Here is a 16,982-nt window from a genome sequence, read left to right as displayed (position 1 = left end):
AACCACTTCTGCCGCGCATTGCAGGGAAGGAGACACAGGATCTGGTTTTGCTGTTGTCACACACATGCAGAGATTTCCTCAGCATGGGACTCGTGGGAGGTTTGTGAATGATGCAAAGGAAGTGTGTATGGGGATAGAGGAAGAGAGACAGAGGAGTGCATGGGGATAGATATAACAATGTGTGTCGGGGGAGAGATAGACAGATATTACTGATTAGTCTGCTGTTTGTCTTTCTATTGTCTTTCCCCACTAGATATTCCAAAGCCATCATGCAGTGTGGTCCGCTGTAGGGAAGGAACTATTTGCAAGATGATAAATGAGCAGCCAAAGTGTGTGCCAGTCTCTCGGGGCACGTGCAGGGCCGGGGGATACTTTCATTACCGCACCTTCGATGGACGGGCGTATGATTTCCATGGCAACTGCACCTACACGGTGGCCAAGACCTGCAGGGATGCTTCTGGCCTGCCCTCCTTCCATGTCATGGCCAAGAGTGAGAACAGTGGGAACACACAGGTTTTCTACGTTGGGTCGGTGACTGTCCAGGTGGATGGAGTCACCGTCACAGCAGCCAGGGCTGAAGCCGGCTTTGTGTGGGTGAGTGCTGGGCGCGCACGTCCACCCTACACCTATATCCACCCTGTAGGCGTTGCTAAATAGAGGGCAGGAAACTGCAGCCCCCATAACGGATGGGGCATGTTGTGCGTAGGACAGAGCAGGCAAAGGAGAGTGGCTGGGAGGTGATGGGCTCGGACAGTGCCCAGCTGGCCATTGCGCCCTATGGGTCCACAGCCAGTGGGCTCCATTTAAAGCAGCCCCCAGGCTACGCCCAACATAGACAAGGCCCAGTGTGGTCAGTAGTTAGATAGGCTGCCTTTCCAATGAAGTAATCCAAGGCATTGCAATGGGGAGTCTCGTTGACACCAATAGCCAGCAGGCACTGTGGTGAGCTGCAGGGAGTGGGGTGGGCGACCTAAAAGGGAACATTCTCCTAGCAAGTCAGTGCTGACCCCAATGCCTGTCTAGCAGGTGCTGTGTGGCAGGGAGTGATGTGGGGGGTCAGTCGAGGGCGCCCTCCCTCAGGGGCACAGCATGGCGCTACAGGGTGCTGTACTGAAGGGTTTGGGGTGCATGACTCGGTGTGGGGAGCTGTCGGCTCTGTCTCAAGCACATGGGACCTGCATGCCAGATGAAGTGTAGACCTGAGCATTTTGTCATTACCTATCCCCGGCGTATCATGCAGGAGCAGGGCCAGTATTCCAGCTATTGTGGGCAAATCCCAGCTCTGCTAAGTCCATCCTACCACAAATTCCCCAGCAGTTTCTAATGTAACAGGGATACCTCTGAGACCCGACCTGAGGAGAATCCCCACTCCTGGATCTGGGAGGACGTTGCCTGAACTCTAAGATATGGGGAAAGTGAGGCACATATAGGCAGCTCAGGGCTCTGCCTACAGAGCCTGCTCCAACCTGACATACCTCAGGGGCCCTGGAACATTGTAGACAGCTCCTTGAGACCTCTTGCCCCTCAAGTGCTCCTCCTAAGGGCTCTCACCCATGCAGCACTGTCCCCACAAGAGCCGCTCCCTAATGGTTCTAACCAATGCAGCCCCCATCCCCGAGAGTAGCTCCCACTCATACTTGTCCTCAGTTCTTTTGTCTAAAACAGGCTACACCACAATCATGGATATAATATTGGACCTGGTTGGAAAAATCCTATGAATAGCAATGGGGCCTGTCATAAACATAGAGATAAGGGTAACATAAAATCCCTCCTGGGAAGGTGTACTAAATCGCTTTACCTGTAAGGAGTTAAAAAGCTCAAATAACCTGGTTGGCAGCTGACCAAAAGGACCAATAAGGAAAGAAGGTACTTTCAAATCTGGGAGTTGGGGGAGGTTGTTTGTGCTCTCTTTTTTTGTTCCCTCTCCGGACGGAGAGAGAGACCGGGCACGTAAAACATCTCCTGAAAATGTACCTAAAATGATTCACCTAAGATTACAAAAATTGTAAGTAAGACAAGGAAATGCGTTAAATTATCTTTTGTTTTAGCTTGTGAATTTTCCCTATGCTAAGAGGTAGTTTCATTCCTGTTTTGTAACTGTGAAGCAGAGTCAGAGGGGAATCCTCTGTATTTTAAATCTTTTTATTGACCCTGTAAAGTTACCTTCCATCCTGATTTTGCAGGTGTGATTCTTTTACTTTTTTTTTTATATATATATATAAATAAAATTCTTCTTCTAAGAACCTGATTGATTTCAGTGTCCTGAAGTCAAGGGGTCTGGTCTGTGCTCACATTACTAAGGCAACTGGTTGGTATTTATTTCTCAGTCCTCCCCAGGAAAGGGGGTGAAGGGGCTTGGGGGATATTTTGGGGGGATAGGGAATCTAAATGACCCTTTCCTGATTCCTTGGAACTCCTTGGAAAGGAACAATCTTCTCAAACCCCTTTTGATGTTGATGAATTGGAAAATACTAGTGAAAAACTATATCAGAGTAGAGCTTAGTAGATAAGTGACAGACCTGTGCACTCGATTGTGACCTTTGCCCTTTCTTTCTCACTGCAAAGGTGAATAACACCAGGGCCCACTTACCCATCTCCCTGAACAATGGGACCCTTCGGCTCTATCAGAGCGGCACCTCCCTCATCCTCCGCACCGACTTCAACCTCAGCATGTCCTATGACTGGAACAACCACCTGAGGGTCACCGTCCCTAACGACTTCTCCGACAGCCTGTGTGGCCTGTGCGGCAACTATAATGGGGACCCCTCCGATGACTTCCAGACCCCAGACGGGGACCTGGCTCCCAGTGTCGCCGCCCTGGGGAAAAGCTGGGCAGTGGAAGATGAGGATCAGTTTTGCTGGCACGATTGCATTGGAGGTTGCAGGCCCTGTGCCGCCAGCATAGCCAGAAAGTACAAGGAAGAGGCCTCGTGCGGCCTGATAGCCAAGGTCTCAGATGGGCCCTTCAGCCAGTGCCACACCAAGGTGGATCCTACAGTCTACTTGGACAACTGCGTGTACGATCTGTGCCACAGCGACGGCTACAGGAAGGCCCTGTGTGAGGCCCTGAAGGCCTACGCGGACGCCTGCCAGCTGGAGGGGGTCAGGATTGGGGAATGGAGGCAGCTGGCCAGATGCCGTGAGTACAGATTTGTATGCCAAGGTCTATGGTCTGCTGGTTAGACCGGGAAGCCTGGGGCTCAGCACTCTTGAGTTCTAGCCCTGGTGTTGGGAGGGGGCGTGATCGAGTGGTTTGGGATTGAGCAGTGATTGGGAAATCAGGACTCTGGGTTCTGTTGCACATACAGTACTTGTTTGTCCTTGGAATTGCTAAGGTGCCTGTCACTTGGAGTATCTAACGTCCACTGATAACACATGGGAGCGGTGGTAAAATGGTGACAGTTTAAGTCACTGATAAAATCATAGATTCGAAGGCAGTGGTTCTCAACCTATTTACCATTGTGGGCCGCCCATGCAGCTCTCTAGTGTTATATGTGCTGCATCCACACAATATATATACTACCTATATGGCTGAGAGGATGTCACATGGGCCACAGCGACCTGTGGACCTTGGGTTGAGAACCACTGCTCTAAGGTCCGAAGGGGCCATGATGTTAATCTAGTCTGACCTCTTGCACGTTGCAGCCCACAGAACCTCACCCACCCACTCCTGTAACCGACCCCTAACCTCTGGCTGAGTTACTGATGTCCTCAAATCTTGATTTAAAGACTTCAAGTTACAGAATCTGCCATTTACACTGGTTTAAATCACCAAGTGACCTGTGGCTCAAGATGCAGCAGAAGGCAAATAATCCCAAGGGTCTCTGCAATCTGACTGGGGGTGGAAATTCCTTCCTGACCTCAAATATGGCAATCAGCTGGACCCTGATCATGTGGGTGAGACACCTGGGAAAGAATTGTCTGTTGTAACTCAGAACCCTGCCCATCTAATGTCCCATCCCTGGCTGTTGGAGACATTGCTGCTACCACTCACAGATCAGCTACATGCCATTGTGGGCAGTCTCATCACACCATCGCTCCATAAACTTATCAAGCTCAGTCTGGAAGCCAGTAAGGTGTTTTGTCCTTATTGCTCCCCTTGGAATGCTGTTCCAGAACTTCACTCTTGTGATGGGTATCATCTAATTTCGAGGCTAAACTTGTTGATGACCAGTTGATGTCCATTTGTTTTTGTGTCAACATTGGCGCTTAATTTAAGTAACTCCTCTCCCTCCCTGGTGTTTATCCCTCTTGTGTATTTATAGAGAGCAATCATATCTCCCTTCAGCCTTCTTTTGGTTAGGCTAAACAAGCCAAGCTCTTTGAGTCTTGTCTCATAAGGTAGGTTTTCCATTCCTTGGATCATCCTAGTCGCCCTTCTCTGCATGTGTTCTAGTTTGTATTAATTTTTCTTAAACATGGGAGACCAGAATGGCACACAGTATTCCAGATGAGGTCTCACCGGTGCCTTGTATAATGGTACTAACACTTCCCTGTCTCTACTGGCAATACCTCTCCTGATGCATCCTAGGACTGCATTAGCCTTTTTTTCCCCACAGCTGCATCACATTGGTGGCTCTTAGCCATCCTGTGATCAACCAATACACCCAGGTCTTTCTCCTCTTCTGTCACTGCCAACTGATAGATCCCCAGCTTATAACAAAAGTTCTTGTTGTTAGTTCCTAAATGCATGACCTTGCACTTTGCACTATTAACTTTCATCCCATTTCTATTACTCCAGTTTTCAAGGTCATCCAGATCTTCCGTATGATATTCCGGTCCTCCTCCGTATTGGTAATACCTCCCAACTCTGTGTCATCTGCAAATTTTGTTAGCACGCTCCTACTTTTTGTGCCAATGTCACTAATAAATGCTATGCATCCGATGAAGTGAGCTGTAGCTCACGAAAGCTCATGCTCAAATAAACTGGTTAGTCTCTAAGGTGCCACAAGTACTCCTTTTCTTTTTTCTTTTTACGAATACAGACTAACACGGCTGTTACTCTGAAACTAATAAAAATGTTAAATAAGATTGATCCCAAGACCAATCCCTGAGGAACTCCACTATTAACCTTCCTCCAGCCTGACAATTCACTTTTCAATATGGCCTGTTGTAGTCTCTCCTTTAACCAGTTGCTTATCCACCTTAGAATTCTCATATTAATCCCCATCTTCTCCAATTTAACTAATAATTTCCCATGTGGACCTGTATCAAATGCCTTACTGAAATTCAGGTACGTAAGATCTACTGCATTTCCTTTATCTAAAAAATCAGTTATCTCCTCAAAGAAGGAGATCAGGTTGGTCGGGCATGATCTACATTTTGTAAAACCATGTATTTATCCCAATTACCATTTACCTCTGTTTCCTTAACTGCTTTCTCTTTCAAAGACCTGCATACAACTGAGGTCAAACTAACAGGCCTGTAGTTTCCTGGATCACTTTTCTCCCTTTCTTAAAAATAGGACCAATATTAGAAATTCTCCCCCAAGTTTACAGATTCATTAAAAATCCTTGCTATTGGGCTTGCAATTTCATGTGCCAGTTGCCTTAATATTCTTGGATGGAGATTATCCAGGCCCCATGATTTAGTTCCATTAAGCTCTTTGAGTTTGATTTCCACCTCAGATACCATAATTTCTACTGCCATATACTTGTTCACATTAGCTACCCTGCCACTACCCCTAAACTCGTCATTACTCTTACTAAAACCTGAGGCAAAGTATTCTTTTAGGTGTTGGGCCATACCTGGATTATCTTTAATCTCCACCCCATCCTCAGTGCTTAGTGGTCCCACTTTTGTGTCCAACTTTGGGCCCCCCAGTACAGACAGGATGTGGACAAATTGGAGAGAGTCCAGCAGAGGGCAATGAAAATGATCAGGGAGCTGGGGCACATGACTTACGAGGAGAGGCTGAGGGAAGTGAGCTTGTTTAGTCTGCAGAAGAGAACAGTGAGGGGGGATTTGATAGCAGCCTTTAACTACCTGAAGGGGGGTTCTAAAAAGGATAGAGCTCGGCTGTTCTCGGTGGTGGCAGATGACAGAACAGGGAGCAATGGTCTCAAGTTGCAGTGCGGGAGGTCTAAGTTGGATATTAGGAAACGCTATTTCACTAGGAGGGTGGTGAAGCACTGGAATGGGTTCCTAGGGAGGTGGTGGAATCTCCATCCTTAGAGGTTTTTAAGGCCCGGCTTGACAAAGTCCTGGCTGGGCTGATTTAGTTGGTGTTGGTCCTGCGTGGCGCAGGGCATTAGACTACATGACCTCCTGAGGTCTCTTTCAATGCTAATCTTCTATGATTCTATTATTCTTCTTTCCTTTTTATTTATATGGCTATAGAAAATTTTACTCTTGGTTTTAATTTCCTTTGCAAGGTCCAGCTTTGCTTGGCTTTTGGCACTTCTCACTTTATCCCTACACCTTCTGACCTTCAAGAGGTAGCTTTCCTTCCTGATCCATCCCTTCTTCCATTCCTTGTCGGCTTTCTGCTTTCTCTTAATCACCTGTTTGAGACGGTTACTCATCCAGCTTGGTCTGCAACCCTTCCCTATGGATTTTTCCCCCTTGCTTGGAATGCAGGCTTCAGATTGTTTCTGAAACTCCAAGCCTCCTCCACATTCAATCCTTGAGGTCTTCAGTCCAGTCTACTTCCTGGATCCTAACTAATTCCCTTTTTTTTTTTTTTTTTTTTTTTAAAGTTTGCCCTTTTGAAATCAAGGATCCTGGTTGCAGATCTATTTTTGTTTAAACTGAATTAGGTCATGATCACTTGAACCCAGGTTGTCCCCTACCACCAGTTCTTCTACAAGGTCCACACTACTCACCAAATCTAAAATGCCATCAAATCTTGTTGGTTCAGTGAGTATTTGGTGAAGAAATCTGTCAGCTATCCCATCCAGGAAAATCTGGGCCATACTGTTTTTGGTAGCATTTTTCCTCCAATCTATATCTGGGAAGTTAAAATCTCCTATAATCACACAATTCCCAATAGTATTTGTGACAAGTTTAGTCACAGAGATCACCTTGGGACTGTCACCTGATGTGCTGAAATTACTTCTGAGCCCATTTTCCCTACCAGCTTGGGACTTGGTAACCCTGCCTTGTTGAGCCAGACACACTAGCCTGCTGCAACACAGACCCAGGGTCTGGGCCACGCCCCCAAAGCTGCACACTTTAACTAAAAACAGCTCAACAGGTTACCTGTCTCCAGCAGCCAAATACCCAGCTCCCAATGGGATCCAAACCCCAAATAAATCTGTTTTACTCTGTATACAGCTTATACGGGGTAAATTTGTAAATTGGTCACCCTCTATATCACTGATAGAGAGATATGCACAGCTGATTGCTCCCCGGGGTATTAATCTCTTACTCTGGGTTTATAAATAAACAAAAATGATTTTTATTAGGAATAAAATGTAGGATTTAAGTGGTTTCAAGTAATAGACAGAACAAAGTAAGTGAAAAAGCGAAATAAAACAAAAAACGCAAGTCTAAGCCTAATACATGAAGAAACTGATTATCTGTAATATCTCACCCTCAAAGATGTTCCAGTAAGCTTCTTTCACTGACTACACTCCTTCCTAGTCTAGGCCCAATCCTTTCCCCTGGTACAGTCTTTGTTAGATCCAGCAGACATCTCAGGTGGTAAGCAGGGGTTCTCTCATGACTGGACCCCTTTATCCTGCTCCACCCCCGTTTATAGCTTTGGCACAAGGCAGGAATCTTTTGTCTCTCTGGGTCCCCACCCCTCCTTCTAAATGGAAAAGTACCAGATTTAAGATGGATTTCATTATCAGGTGACATGGTCACAAGTCACTGTAGGACCCCTAGTACACATTCCCCATGGGCTGGCTCACAGGTACACAAGAAGGCTTTCAGGTAACTAAGTCCATTTACAACTGCTTGTTTCTGGAGCACCCTTAATGGCCTCCACTTAATATGTTTACCTCAGTGATACAAGTTTATATTTTATTCTCCTAACTCCAGATATAGAAATAATACAGGCAACCCAATTAGGATGAACACACTTAGTAGATTACAAGCTTATATTACAACCTAATGACACCATACAAGGGGCATTGAGCATACAGCCTATTCCAGATATGTCATATTCTTAAGCACACTTCCATAAAGCATATGGAGTGCAACGTCACAGTGTTTATTTAATTAAACACATTAAAGAGGTATCTATCCAATATCCACTCTTCTTAAAAATGGACGTGACCCTGCAAGGTGCTAAGCACCTCCTGCAACGTGCTGAGCGCCCTCTGTTCCTGTTGAGGTCACCAGAATTCAAGGGCTCTCATAGCCCCACAAGATGCATCCCCCTCTGTCTATTTTAAATACTGTTTTTGCTTGGAGAGAATTTGCTGCTAAATCTGTGGGTCCTTCACTCCCCAGCCATGGAGTGCCCGCTGGAGAACAGCCAGTACCAGCTCTGTGGAACAGCCTGCCCAGCCACGTGTGTGGACCAGTCAGCCCCTAGCAGCTGCCAAGACCCCTGTGTGGAAAGTTGCCAGTGCAAGGACGGTTTTGTGCTGAGCCAGGGCAAATGCATCCCCAAGAGCAGCTGTGGGTGCCAGTTTGAAGGGCACCCCTATGCCCCCAATGAGAGTTTCTGGGTTGATGAGGTATGTGGGACACGGTGCATGTGCGATGCAGCCACTAGACAAGTCGAATGCGTGGTCTCTACGTGCAAACACTCAGAGAGGTGCGGGCTAGTGAACGGCGTACGGGGCTGTTACCCCTCCAGCTACGCCACCTGCTCTGTGACAAGGAATCTGCACTACACCACCTTTGATGGACAGAGATACGACTTCCAAGGCACCTGCCGCTACCAGCTCACGGCCCTGTGCAAGAAGGCGGAGGGACTGGTGGACTTTGAAGTCTACTTCCAGGAGAACAATACCGCTCCTCTACAGATCGAGGTTTATCAGACCAACCTCAGGCTCAGCAATCAATTCCCTGGGAAAGTCCTGGTGAGTGTCACAAATTATCTCTGGTCTCTCTAAAATATTTCTAGAAAGTCACCTGTGTCATCCACACAGGTTACAGACAGGGCATGGAAGGACTGTGAAATATAGAATGAATGGGAACTGGATTCTTCTACGAACAGGGAGCCGATGGAGATATTTAAGGATCGGGGTGCTGCCATTTCACTTGAGATGGGTCAGAAAGTGTCAGTAGCATCCAGCGTTTGTGGGAACCTGGGGAGCTGGGGCTCAGGTAGCACAGAGAGGAGGGAACTGCAACAGCCAAAGCCAGAGGTAATGAAAGTCTGGTTGGAGGATCCTGCCCAGTCTGCAGAGCTGAGATTCAGGCAGGTTGTAGGGAAGGGAGCAAGGCAGACTGGACAAAAGTTAAACAGAAGTGGATTTTTATTATAATTATGGGCTGGAGCTCTTTTCTGGAGTGAGAGGTTCCACCATGAGCGAGCTATGTTTCATATACTGAATGATTTGCACTTACAGATGAATGGTTTCCTGATTAACCTTCCCTTCAACCTCAATGATAAGAAAATCACTGTGTATAGAAAAGTCTGGGCCACAGTGATCCAGACAGACTTTGGTCTCACCGTTACCTATGCCGGGTGGTCAGGACGCATCACGGTCACTCTGCCAGTCACCTACACGGGAGCCGTGTGTGGTCTGTGTGGCAACTTCAACAGGGACAGGGAGGACGACTTGCTCATGAGAGATGGCACGCTGGCACCAAGCCCAGTCAGCTTTGGCCAGAGCTGGAAGGTGGGCGACCTCCGGGGATGCTCTGCAGTAACGATACCCCCATGCGCAAGTGTAGAGGCTATTGAAAAACAACAACGAGGTAGCAGAGGGCAGTGTGGGATCATCCTAGACAAGAATGGCCCCTTCAGAGGATGTCACAGCAAAGTGGACCCCCATGGATACTTCATAGACTGCGTGTACAGCTACTGCATCCTCAGTGGGCAGGAGAGTAACGTCTGCCAGGCCGTTGCTGGCTATTCCGAGGCATGTCAGGAAGCTGGAGCTGTGGTGCATCCCTGGAGGACGACAAAGTTCTGCTGTGAGTCGCCTCTGTCCACTACTGATTGCCCCATGGGGCTTGTTAGTTTTTGTTGGCTGGTAGTTGTTGATCTAAATGCTCAGCTTATCCTGTTCTGCAGAATGTTTCTTAAGTGACAAAGAAGCCCTCTCTCCAAACGATGGGTACAGTCATAGGAGCTGCCCCCTCACCATGCCCTATCAATGTGCTGCACCCCAGGCCAGAGAGGCACTGTCTGGGGATATAGTAGTTCCCTCCATGGTCCATCCAGTCCTTGGCTTCCCTGCTGAGACTGGAAATAATCAGAGCTGGGAGTCAGTGGAGTCTTAGTAATTGAGATGTCGGTGCATTAGGAACTGGTGTGGGAAGCCACCAACTCATCTCCCATAAGCCATCACCTGGGAAGGAGTTTTAGGCACTAGTGCCCTGGACTCAAAGCAAAAATCTAGTGGTGAAAAGTTCTACAGAACAATTCCAGGCCCATGAGCCCTCCACTCCCTACACCCTGATCTTGGACCAGATTAGAAGCCTAACCCTTGGAGAGAGATTGTCTATATCCCATTACCTGGTGTCTCTGGGGCACCCAGTCCCCAGACCTGGGACCGAATTAGAGAGGTTGCCCTTTTATTAATTAACCAAACTAAGGAAATAGAAAATTAGGCGCTTGAATGAAATTGCATGTTCTGTGATGGTTCATTGCGCACATTGCTTAGGCACGATGTGAGCTAACTCTTTGTTCTAATTACAGCTCCATCCTGTCCCCCGAACAGTCACTACGAATTCTGTAGCAGCAGCTGCGATCTGACATGCAGCAACCTCTATGCCCCGGTGCAATGCACGACCCAGTGTAAGGAAGGCTGCGTGTGTGACGAGGGCTTTGTTCTCAGTGGTGACCACTGCGTCCCCTTTTCCCAGTGCGGATGCCTCCACTGGGGACTTTACTACCAGGCCGGGGAGACCTTCCACCCGAGCAGTTCATGCGAGGAGCAGTGCGTGTGTCAGGCTGGTGGGGAGGTTGTGTGTAAGGCATTCTCCTGCGGCACTGGTGAGCAATGCAGGGTGGTGGACGGCATGCAGAAATGCCACCCATTTGGATCTGCGACCTGTTCTGCCTCTGGCCATCCCCACTACCTCTCTTTCGACGGGGTCCCCTTTGAATTCCAAGGCACCTGCACCTACATCCTGGCCAAGACCTGCGCCGATGCCAGTCACCTTACACCATTCACTATCAGTGTAGAGAAAGAAGACTGGGGCAGCGGGAACGTCTCCATGGCCAAGCTGGTATCCATCCAGGTGTATGGGATCACACTCACCCTGCTGCAGAACAAACAGGGGCTCATCATGGTAAGTCCTTCTCCAGATCTTCATTTAAATTGTTCTGTGTGTCCCTTGGAGGCCCGAGGTTTCTGCATGTGGCCTGCCGCAGCTTCCCCTCTTGGACTCCTCAACAACTCACAAAAGGCTTTTACAAGTCCAATAGCAACAGCCCTCCCAAGGGTCTCATTCAAATAGGAGTTTTCACATACAGCCAATCACTTCCTTATCTGGCCATTCCCAGGCATTGCCTGACTGCCGTCTCACTCCCCTACTTTCAGGTTTCTCTGTGGGAGCCTACTCACTGCCAGCAGCCTCTCTGTTCCCCTCTTTCTCTCTGACAACTCTCTCTGCTGGACCAGGAGCCTGGCTTCTTCCTGCTTCTCTTATATGGGATGCATATGATTCCTGCTCAGATGTACCTACTTAGTAATAAGGGTTGGCTGGCCCCAGGCCCACTGAGGGGCAGGACACCCTGCTACAAGGTTCATATACCAGGCTCATCCACATAGTATTTAAGCCCCTCCCAGAAACACATTAAGCAACGTGACTAACATCTACCACATGTTTGTTCTCTCCTCCTCTCCCCAGGAAAGATGTGTGTGCAGTGGGGTGTTTTGTTGTGGATTCTTTTATAATGATAAATGTATACGCATGTTGCCATATATATATATGTTGGAGAAAGGTGGTCTAAGAACGTACCTTATAAAGGAGGGTGGCCAGGTTAGTGAGGGTCCTTACTTCCTGAAACGGTTCATTCCCCAGACTTGGACCAAACTCCTAATAAAGCTTTGTCTCTGGCAGAGACAAAGGTTATCCTTATTGATGTGATTTCCATTGTGCCAATGGAAGAAAGTTGTCAACCACAGTCATCAACCTGGGGGTTTAATTCATCTTTTAGATAGCCTGGGCCCAGGCCATTGAGAGCCTTGAGATAAGGACTGAGAACTTGAACTGGATTCCTTGTTCTGTGGGAAGCCAGGGTAGGGAGTGGGGGACAGGTTTAATGTGTCCAGCAGCCAGTGTTGCTGAGGAGGCATGCTGCAGAGTTGTGTAGCACTTGAATATTCCTAAGTGCTGAATGCTTCATGCCCGGGTATACCACCTTGCAATATAGTCCAGCAGGGAAGCGACAAAGCCGTGAATGGTTGAAGCCAGGTCATCTTCTGTCAGAATGGGATGGAGTCTCCTACCCAGCTAGAAATGGTAGAAAGTGCTACTCATGGATGGTGCTATGTCAAAGTTTCTCTTGGGTGAGATGAGCATCCTCCAGCTCAGCTCCATCTTTGCCTCCCTTGTTGGTTATACCCCTATTTATGAGTATTAATTATTTGGTGAACCCCATCCACATACCTCAGATTTTGCAAACATGGGGTAAAATTCCTCCCCATTATATCTCCGTTGGCCTCTGTGTTGAAGAATCTGTCCCATGGCATAGTGCCCTGTGAAGCCTGCAGTCTAATTTGGGGCAAATTGAACACAATGCATAGGAAATTGTTTGAGATAGGAGAGGGAGGGGAAGGAAGGAGGCGTCACCAGGGAAGTGGGTTTTTAGGGGCCGAGGGTGGGAGATGGAGAAGAAGTGGGAGACTGTTCTGAGTCCAGGAGTTGGCATGAGAAGGAGCAGGCCAAACATGGGTTGAGGAGTTGGGGAAGATAGAGAGAGAGGATCAGGAGGGAGGGAGGTGCCTGGGAGATGAGATCAGAAATGTAGGCCAGGGTGACAATGTCAAGAGCTTGGAAGGTGAGGACAAACCATTGCAAAGTGAAATCGGGAGTCATGAGTCATTCTGGATTTAACCCATGGCGTCAGTGAGAATTGAATCTCAAAACTTGTCCACAGCCCCTACCCACGATGCAGTGTCCATCCTACCTGCTCATAGGGGAATGTGCTATCTTTTCCAGGTGGACGGGGTATCCCACAATCTCCCTGTGATAATGGTCAATGGGCAGCTCCGAGCATATCAACACGGCACTAATGTCCTCGTGCAAACTGACTTTGGCCTCACTGTGAGCTACGACCTGGTTTACCAGGCCAGAGTCACCATCCCAGGGACCTACCAGGGCCAGACGTGTGGCCTGTGCGGGAACTACAATGGACAGCGGGACGAGGAGTTCCTGCTCCCCAGTGGCAGGACAGCCCCTGATGTGGCAGCATTTGGCTCTGCTTGGGAAGTCGAGATCCCAGGAGCATCCTGTACAGACAGATGTGCTGGAAACAGCTGTCCAGTTTGCGAAGAGAAGAAGAAGGAGGTCTTCAAAGGGCGCAACTACTGTGAGCTGCTCACAGACCCCAACGGCCCCTTTGCGGCCTGCCACGACGTGGTCAGCCCCAGCGTGTATCAGAGCAACTGTCTGTACGATGTGTGCCTGGGAAACGGGGATGCACAGGTCCTGTGCCAGAGCATCCACAGCTACGTGACGGCCTGCCAAGAGGCTAAGGTCTTCATCCAGCCCTGGAGGAGCGCCTCCTTCTGCGGTAAATGCACTGACAGTGTAGGAGCTCTGGGACGCAGTGGGGAAGTGAGGGGGTCAGTGTTACTGAGCATCTTCTTCCAGGCCTCTGGGCTTCTTCTGGAACTCTTCTGGGTGGGAGCCAACAATCTCGTGTTCCCTTAGAAAGGTGCCCTGTTCCTCTCCTCCCTGTCCTGCTGTCCTCTCCTTCATGTCTGTCCCTCTAGACCATGGTGTGAGATCTTTCCATCCATCCTTTATTTCTCTCTCTATTTAAGCTTTGAGCTGCCCGGTTAACAGCCACTACGAGGTCTGCGCTGACCTCTGTACCACCACCTGCTCTGGAGACATCCTAGACTGCCCAGAGACCTGTGCTGAAGGCTGCCAGTGTGATGAGGGCTTCCTCTTCGATGGCCAGGGCTGTGTGACTCTGCAGAGCTGTGGGTGCTTCGAGCATGGGAGATATTACAAGGTACCACCTCAAGCAGTCTGGGTCTGATCTAAATTTTTTTCTCACATATCTTAATCCCTACACTAGACAGGAATAGGGTTTGCTATAGTGGATCAGAGTATTGGCCTATCCGGCCTGGCATCCCTGCTCTGTTAATGCCCGAAGCACCAAGAAAAGCAGAAAATGTGATTCCCTTTGTCTGTTGTGGGGAAACTGAGGCACAGAGAGGGACTGCTCATTAGACACCTCTCTTTTTAATGTTAAGAGAAATAATATTGTGAAACAATAGTTTTTCACACTCCTCACCACACAGCTCTGAGTTTAGCACTGCCAGAAATTATTATAAATAACCATTTCCAGTTATATTTCCAGTCAGCCTCACCTCAGTCACTGGAAAAATCATGGAGCAGGTCCTCAAGGATTCAATTTTGAAGCACTTAGAGGAGAGGAAAGTGATCAGGAACAGTCAGCATGGATTCACCAAGGGGAAGTCATGCCTGACTAACCTGAGTGACTTCTATGATGAGATAACTGGCTCTGTGGATAAGGGGAAAACAGTGGACATGTTATTCCTTGACTTTAGCAAAGCTTTTGATACGGTCTCCCAGAGTAGTCTTGCCAGCAAGTTAAAGAAGTATGGGCTGGATGAATGGACAATAAGGTGGATAGAAAGCTGGCTAGATCATCAGGCTCAATGGGTAGTGATCAATGACTCCATGTCTAGTTGGCAGCCGGAATAAAGCGGAGTGTCCCAAGGGTTAGTCCTGGGGCTGGTTTTCTTCAGTTTCTTCATTAATGATCTGAAGGATGGTGTGGATTGCACCCTCAGCAAGTTTGCAGATCACACTAAACTGGGAGGAGAGGTAGATATGCTGGAGGGTAGGGATAGGATACAGAGGGCCCTAGACAAATTAGGGGGTTCCAAAGAGGATGGATCTAGACTGTTCTCAGTGGTAGCAGATGACAGAATGAGGAGTAATGGTCTTAAGTTGCAGTGGGGGAGGTTTAGTTTGGCTATTAGGAAAAACTTTTTCACTAGGAGGGTGGTGAAGCACTGGAATGGGTTCTCTAGCCAGGTGGTGGAATCTCCTTCCTTTGAGGTTTTTAAGGTCAGGCTTGACAAAGCCCTGACTGGGATGATTTAGTTGGGGATTAGGTCCTGCTTTGAGCAGGTGGTTGGACTGGATGACCTCCTGAGGTCCCTTCCAACTCTGATATTCTATCATTCTATGATTGTGTTATTTCCTCCTTCCCAAACATCCCGTCAGCCCAGTGAGACAGTCCTGAGAAATGAGTGCCAGGAAAACTGCACTTGTGTTCCTGCCCGAGGGGTGACTTGCAAAGCTCACAACTGCACCAGTGGAGAAAAATGCCAGATCAGAGACGGCGTCATGGACTGCATCAGCCAAGGTAAAGGAGAGTCACTGATTGAAACATGACCCGAGGGGTTATTGCACAAGGGGTGAGTAAAGTCATTTCAATTATGTCTCCTCACCCTTCTCACTTACTCTCTCTCTCCCCTTTTATTTAGCCTGGAACCCTGACCCGTAATATTACAGAATTTTGTCTTGAAAGATGGAAACACTTGTTGGAAACACTCGTCTCTGCTGCATCCATCTTCTGATGTGCACAGCAGAGCCAAGTGGACAGCTGTCAGGGAGCTGATCACACTCGTAGGTCTTCTCCCTGGCTGTAGCCTAGGAGCTGCTCTAAATTGGAGCCCAGTGGCTGTGGGGGCCATCAGTCAGCTGGGCACTGTCAGTGCCCATCACATCCCAGCCACAATCCTTTGCCTGATCGATGCTGGCAACATGCCCATAGGTGTTGAACCACTTCTGCCGCGCATTGCAGGGAAGGAGACACAGGATCTGGTTTTGCTGTTGTCACACACATGCAGAGATTTCCTCAGCATGGGACTCGTGGGAGGTTTGTGAATGATGCAAAGGAAGTGTGTATGGGGATAGAGGAAGAGAGACAGAGGAGTGCATGGGGATAGATATAACAATGTGTGTCGGGGGAGAGATAGACAGATATTACTGATTAGTCTGCTGTTTGTCTTTCTATTGTCTTTCCCCACTAGATATTCCAAAGCCATCATGCAGTGTGGTCCGCTGTAGGGAAGGAACTATTTGCAAGATGATAAATGAGCAGCCAAAGTGTGTGCCAGTCTCTCGGGGCACGTGCAGGGCCGGGGGATACTTTCATTACCGCACCTTCGATGGACGGGCGTATGATTTCCATGGCAACTGCACCTACACGGTGGCCAAGACCTGCAGGGATGCTTCTGGCCTGCCCTCCTTCCATGTCATGGCCAAGAGTGAGAACAGTGGGAACACACAGGTTTTCTACGTTGGGTCGGTGACTGTCCAGGTGGATGGAGTCACCGTCACAGCAGCCAGGGCTGAAGCCGGCTTTGTGTGGGTGAGTGCTGGGCGCGCACGTCCACCCTACACCTATATCCACCCTGTAGGCTTTGCTAAATAGAGGGCAGGAAACTGCAGCCCCCATAACGGATGGGGCATGTTGTGCGTAGGACAGAGCAGGCAAAGGAGAGTGGCTGGGAGGTGATGGGCTCGGACAGTGCCCAGCTGGCCATTGCGCCCTATGGGTCCACAGCCAGTGGGCTCCATTTAAAGCAGCCCCCAGGCTACGCCCAACATAGACAAGGCCCAGTGTGGTCAGTAGTTAGATAGGCTGCCTTTCCAATGAAGTAATCCAAGGCATTGCAATGGGGAGTCTCGTT

General features: G+C 48.6%; 1 protein-coding gene across 1 annotated transcript; it reads left to right on the top strand.

Annotated features, from left to right (window-relative positions):
- The first annotated feature begins 309 nt into the window (after positions 1-309).
- On the top strand, positions 310-15,678 carry LOC141977510 (IgGFc-binding protein-like). The gene is made up of 8 exons (XM_074939028.1): positions 310-594; positions 2,566-3,139; positions 8,401-8,978; positions 9,471-10,041; positions 10,769-11,364; positions 13,240-13,813; positions 14,067-14,260; positions 15,508-15,678. The coding sequence occupies exons 1-8, from the start codon at positions 310-312 to the stop codon at positions 15,676-15,678; spliced, it is 3,543 nt and encodes a 1,180-aa protein (XP_074795129.1).
- Positions 15,679-16,982: the final 1,304 nt, after the last annotated feature.

The sequence above is a fragment of the Natator depressus genome, chromosome 24 (assembly GCF_965152275.1).
Source record: "Natator depressus isolate rNatDep1 chromosome 24, rNatDep2.hap1, whole genome shotgun sequence".
Lineage (NCBI taxonomy): Eukaryota > Metazoa > Chordata > Testudines > Cheloniidae > Natator > Natator depressus.
This window is presented reverse-complemented; position numbering and strand designations above follow the sequence as displayed.